This window comes from Antennarius striatus, chromosome 18, assembly GCF_040054535.1.
Source record: "Antennarius striatus isolate MH-2024 chromosome 18, ASM4005453v1, whole genome shotgun sequence".
Classification (NCBI taxonomy): domain Eukaryota; kingdom Metazoa; phylum Chordata; class Actinopteri; order Lophiiformes; family Antennariidae; genus Antennarius; species Antennarius striatus.
This window is the reverse complement of record NC_090793.1, coordinates 2,144,415-2,150,755: the sequence shown is the minus strand read 5'-3', so window position 1 is coordinate 2,150,755 and position 6,341 is coordinate 2,144,415. Positions and strand designations below refer to the sequence as shown.

At 41.7% G+C, this 6,341-nt stretch overlaps 1 protein-coding gene across 1 annotated transcript; it reads left to right on the top strand.

The window, feature by feature from the left end:
- Positions 1 to 306: 306 nt before the first annotated feature.
- Positions 307 to 3,725, top strand: LOC137612390 (verrucotoxin subunit beta-like). The gene is made up of 3 exons (XM_068340889.1): positions 307 to 406; positions 1,125 to 3,046; positions 3,702 to 3,725. The coding sequence occupies exons 1-3, from the start codon at positions 307 to 309 to the stop codon at positions 3,723 to 3,725; spliced, it is 2,046 nt and encodes a 681-aa protein (XP_068196990.1).
- The last annotated feature ends 2,616 nt before the right edge of the window (positions 3,726 to 6,341 follow it).

The following is a 6,341-nucleotide window of genomic DNA, read 5'->3' as shown; positions in this document are numbered from 1 at the left end:
AACTGTTTGCATAACAACTCAACTTGAAGATACTTGCAATCGATTGTAAGAACAGCCTTCACCGAAATCAGACAGTTTAGATAGGTAAGCTCTCTAATTTAAATTGAATTATTATTTGTTGAAGTTAAAATATTGGCAGATTTAGCGATTCCACTCAATATCACAAAAGCAGAATTGATGCTGATTTAATTCTGGTTTTGGTCTTCGTTACCTCCAGCTACATACTAACTACAATTGGCAGTAGAAAACTCGGAGAAGTGAACTCAATGTTGTTCGTTGCTCATTCTGTCCAGCTCGAACAAAAAGATGGATTCTGAAGCCAATGAGACGATGGAGGTGGCGGCGCTTGGCCGACCGTTCAGTCTCGGGATGCTGTACGACTGTCGCAAAGATTTACTCATCCCTGGTAAGGAGTTGATCTACCCAAAGTACCACATGTTACAACAATGAGATAATCATTATTCCGAATTGTTTGCATTGGTTAGTGAGTAATATTGAGGATGGAGGAGCTCATAAAGGAACATCTCATGCCTCCCCGTCAAAATGTTCAAAGACAATCCAAACTGTCTCCAGAGGTTCTAACAAAGATTTTCTGAATAAGATCAAGACACCTGCATTCCATAGCTGATGAGATACAGACGAATGAAGTAATACATCATTACTATTATTTGACTTGTAAAAGTCAAGGTTTCAGTACAGATATACTTTCAATTTATTGTTGGAACTTAAATAGCCAATGATCCATAATGCGTTGTATTTTCCAAAGATTCGTCAGCTGATGGCTGAAAAAATGTTGTTCAGTCCTAACAGAACACAGCTGTTAGGATTCAATGTCTTGTTTCTGTTCAGATCTTTCCTTGTGAGATTTTCCTGCATTGATTCAGATTATTTTAGCATTAGGAAAGCCTTTCCTATTTTGTTGATGAATAATCATATTAAAGTACATACAGCTGTATCATGAACACCAGATTGTCCATTTAGAGAACCTTGTCTGACACAACGCCTCAGATTTTGTCAACGTTTTCTCTCCCAGAGCAGTAACCCATACTGAATTGTGTAGTTTGCTGTGTTCGTGCATGAACTTCTGGCTAAACCTGCACCGGATTTTTTGTATTCTCTTACAGGAATTACATTGTGGGACCGCAATGACCTGATAAGGCAAATTGGAGATCGTCCACAGAATTATAATGATTTTGAGATAGTTGCATCTGAATCAATTGAGGACAAATCATCAGCAATGAATGTTGAAGCTTCACTGAAGGCAAGTTTCCTAAGTGGACTTGTTCAGGTTGGTGGATCGGCGAAATACCTCAGTGACAATAAGTCTTCAAGAAACCAGGCCAGAGTTACACTGACGTACAAAGCTACCACCAGGGTCCAGGAACTGTCAATGGACCATCTTGGAATGAAAAACGTGAAGCATCCAGATATCTTTCAGAAAAGATTAGCAACTCATGTAGTCACGGCTATTGTTTTTGGGGCTCAAGCCTTCTTTGTCTTTGACCGCGAGGTGTCTGACAAGGAAGATCATCAAGACATTGAGGGTAACTTAAAAGTGATTATCAAGCAGCTTCCCTCTCTTGCTGTTGAGGGCCAAGGGTCACTAAAACTAGTGAGCGATGACAAAGCAAATGTTAACAAGTTCTCTTGCAAGTTCTTTGGGGACTTTTCCCTACAGAAATCTCCAACAACCTTTGAAGATGCAATACAGGTCTATCAAAGTCTACCAAGTCTGCTGGGACCCAACGGAGAAAACGCCGTACCAATGAGGGTCTGGCTGCTTCCACTATCAAGTTTAGATACTTCAGCTGCTAAACTTGTCCGTCAGATAAGTATACGAATAATTCAGGAATCACAGAGTGTCCTGGAGGACTTCAGCGAACTGGAAATGAGGTGTAATGATTTACTGAAAACCTCGACTACACAACAGTTTCCGCAAGTTGGAAAAAAAATCAAAACTTTTAGAGAGTTGTGCTCTGAGTACAAGCAGAATTTCCAACAATCCCTGGCAAAGAAGCTTCCGTTAATCCGAGGTGGAGGTGAAGAGGAGTCTGTGCTGGCAGAGATCCTGATGAAGAGACATTCATCTCCTTTCAACAGTAAAGGCCTGCATGAATGGGTGGATTTTAAAGAGAGAGAAATCTACATATTGATGGTTATCACTAAAATGTTGCAGAACACCAAGATTGTCCCATCTCAAAATCACCTATACAAGGAAATTCTTGGTGCAGAACACGCTCTCTGTTTTGTGTTCTCCTCACTGGGAAGTGCTGAGCCGTACCTCTCAAGTTTATCCAACTATTTGAGACAAACATCCAAACCAGACGACCATTCAGACGTTGAGAAGGAACAATGGTTCTCCTCTCAAGCGGTAGCAAACGTGGCGAGACGTAACGCAAAGCTCTTCAGTGACTTTGCCGAAGCCAACAAGGACAACAAGGACATCGTGTTCTTGACAGTTGGTTCAACAGATGACACACAGAAAGGTTCGTGTATCTATTACTATAAAGATGGTTTGTCTGTCGATGAGAACTTTGAGCCTCCGTCAAAGCCTGAAACCATAACTGTCGATGATGTAAACCACAACAGTGTGACGCTGAAGATTTCTCCACCAAAGTTTGGAGCCGAGAACCTCGCATCCTACTCGGTGGAGTACTGCATCATGGGTGAGGATGAATGGCAGCAGAACATGGTGCCACTGGCTGAAAAAGTCACGGTGAGCAATCTGTGTCCAAACACACAGTACATGTTCAGATGCAGAGCGGCCACCTCATTCGGAGTTGGGCCGGCCAATGAAATCAATCGCCCCATTCAAACCTTGCCTTGCAGCCCACCTGGACAACCACAGGTAGACCCAAACACAGGCGAGATATTAGTTACTTGGGAGAAACCTGCTGAGTTAGGACAAGATGTCAAGATTCTGGGTTACATCTTGGAGTACGCCAAAACAGGAAGTGAAGGGAACCTCCAGTGGAACCACATGACGTCAACCGCCGAAAAGGCGATCTTCTCAGGAATTGAGTCGGAGACCGAATATGTCATCAGGGTGAGATGTGATTGTGGTGTCGCTGGCAAAAGCAATGAAAGCCTCAGTAACAATGTCTGCATAACCAAACATCAACAGCTTAATATTACGACAACTGATGGAGTCAAGTTTGAATCACCCTCAGTTTCAAATCTACCACTCAAGGAGGAAGACATTGATATAGACGGATGCAGAATATACAGTTTTGGCAAAGAAGGCACAAAGAGAAATAGAACTATTATCCTTTTTGGGGAGACCGGATCAGGAAAGTCGACTCTCATCAATGGAATGATCAACTACATCGCCGGTGTCGAGTGGAAGGATGATTTCCGACTGAAATTAACCCACGAGGATCAAGCTGAAAGCGAGATGTCTGAGGTCATGGTGTACAAAATCAACCACAAGGAAGGTTTTAAAATCAATCACTCACTGACCATTGTTGACACACCAGATTTTGGAGACGTTGGAAGTATAAAAAGGGAGGAGGAGATCATTGAGTCTCTACATAACCTGTTCTGTAGTGAGTTTGGTGTTAGGGAAATAGATGCAGTTTGTGTTGTAGTTCCAGCAGCTTTAGCTCGACTCACAATGAGACAGAAATATGTGTTTAATTCTGTTCTCTCAATATTCGGTAAAGATATGGCAGAAAATGTCCAAGTTCTGGTGACATTCGCAGATGGCCAGCGTCCACCAGTTCTAGAAGCAATCAATGCTTCAGGTGTCCCATGTCCGAGAACACACGATGGGCTGCCAGTTTATTTCAAATTCAATAATTCTACCCTATTCGCGAATAACAAATCATCTCCAGCCGATGGCACGACTGGCAACGATGAAGGTCAACGCTTTGACCAGATGTTTTGGAACACGTGGAGCGTGGAGAGCATGGAGAGGTTCTTTGCGGCTTTGGGAGGCATGACAACCAAATCCTTGGAGATGACAGCGGAGGTCCTCAGAAAACGACAGAAAATTAACGATACATTTAATGATTTGTTAAGATTCATCAAGGCCAAGGAGGTGAAGAAGAAATATCCCAAAAAGTCTTCGACACCTCCTCAGACTCTGACTGCGAAACTAATGGCGATGTATGATCTGGATGATGATGAAGGAGCTGAGCTGATGGAGAGCCATGCTGAGACTGTCAATAGACTCGAAACGATAGCTCTGAAGCCATATGTGCTCTCCATGCCAGAGTACATCAGCATGATGATGGAGGAAGAGATGTCTAAAGCCACGGCCGGTTGGCAAAAACGTACTCAGTTCCTAATAAACTGCAGAATAAATTGTGACGATGATGAAGAAGATGATGACGAGGAGGAAGAAGCTGTCTTCTCCTTGATGAAGATGATGATAATGCCGTGTTTCGAAAGTAAATGTCAAATGTCATCGCCAGTTCAGATTGATGGCGAAGATTTCATTTTTTTGATGAAGAAATTAACGAAGATGATGATGATGACATATGACTCTTCTGTTAAGGAAAGTGACGGAGATGATGATGAGGAGGACGAAGACGAGGAAGATGAGGTTGTGAATAGGGTGAGAAGAATAGTGAAAGCAAGCCTTGCTTATGAAACGTTTTAGACATCGAAAAATCGGAATTCGACCAAAAAATTCGGAATTTTTTTCATCTTAGAAGTTGAACAAAATTTGGAAGTCGAACACGAAAAAAACGATTTTCTGAGGCGACCGTTGCTCAGTGGTATTGCGGGTCGTCCAATGATTTAACATCGGCGGTTTGATTCCCGCTCCCGCCGAGTCATTTGTCGTTGTGTCCTTGGGCAAAACACTTTACCCTCCTTGCCTCTAGTGGGGCACTCGCTGGTGTGTGTGTGATTGTTCCGCTTGTGGTCGGTGGGGCCGCAGGCGCAGATTGGCAGCCACGCCTCCGTCAGTCTGCCCCAGGGAAGCTGTGGCTACACACGTAGTCTACCATCACCAAGTATGAATGAGGAGTGAATGACTAATGGATCTAATGTAAAGCGTCTTTGAGTGTCCAGAAAAGCGCTATATAAATCTAATCCATCATTATTATTATTATTTCTTGCTGCCAAGCTTGAGAAAAGGTGAGAAAAGTTGAGAGAAAACGTGATGGTAATGTGCTTTTTATTTTAGTTTACTGTATTCAATAATTTTTCACTTAATTTGCGTTCCATTACCTATGGTGCGAGTTATGGTAAGGTAAACTTCTGTCCAAAAGACGATGGTAACTCGTACCTTAGGCTAACCTGATTACGTCGATGTTTTTTTTTCTTTTTCTTTCTCATGTTTGCTTCTTTCTTTTACATTTTTTTGATATGTTTCATTACTATACAATTTGATTTATAAATGACATTATGAAATAACATATGTTGAAACAAGGTAGTTTTCTAGTGTCTTGGAACGGATTAAGACCATTTACATTATTTGTAAGGGGAAAAATGTATTTTTAGAATTCGAACAAATTGGTATTTGAACAGCCTTCCGGAACGAATTGTGGTGGAGAACCGAGGTTTGCCTGTACTTCGCCTTGATCTAGATGAAGACGTTTAGCGACGACGGTGAATAAATTAGGAATAAATAATTTGAAGAAACTCCTCTTGCCTGCCAAAACTGCGTAAATCTGCATAAACTGTCGCTTGGTTGCTCTGGAGGGTCCTGTTGGGTTTCTCGTTCTGCAAAAGCACTTCGAAATGTCTGATGATGTGTTTAAGTGCTGTACAAATAAAGGTTGATTTATTGATTGACTCGTGATTCATGTGATCGTTAGCTTTGACCACAGATCAAAGCTAGTGCATAGATAGATCAAAGCACCATCTTTGATCTATGGTCTTACACTGGCCTTCTCCCTCGACTTTCTATCTTATCCGGTTCCTGAGTGTACAAAAGTTAAAATTTGACCTTGACCTAGTTTTCTCAAAGTCAAGGTCATCACCTCATTTGCATTCCCTTTGCCACCCGCGTAATTTGTTTCACAGTTCTATCTGCAACGGTTGTGGACTAACGAACGAACGGACAAACACACCAACACTGACAATTACAATACATCACCGTTTTGAAGCGGGATGTAACAACGACAAAAGGGGTAGACGAGTGCTGCCTCCACGGGGTTGTGGCAGAAAGTGGAACTGCTAATTATAACTAACTAATTACAGGATATGTAATTAATCTAATTAATCGCATTTTAATCTCATACCTGCTAAAGGCCCCCAAATAAAGAATTTGAATTCCAGGACATTACAAAATTGTAATGCATGACTAATCAATAGAATACACCAGAGAAGAAGAGATTTGAAATCCACATTCTTATTGGTTAAATGTGCTTTATTAATGAAATTCAAAA

Bases quoted from the DNA above. Each gene is read 5' to 3' on its own strand.
- LOC137612390 (XM_068340889.1), top strand. From the start codon at position 307: ATGGATTCTGAAGCCAATGAGACGATGGAGGTGGCGGCGCTTGGCCGA. The intron at 407-1,124 runs GTAAGGAGTTGA...ATTCTCTTACAG, and splicing joins CAAAGATTTACTCATCCCTG to GAATTACATTGTGGGACCGC. The intron at 3,047-3,701 runs GTGAGATGTGAT...TGACATTCGCAG, and splicing joins AGACCGAATATGTCATCAGG to ATGGCCAGCGTCCACCAGTT.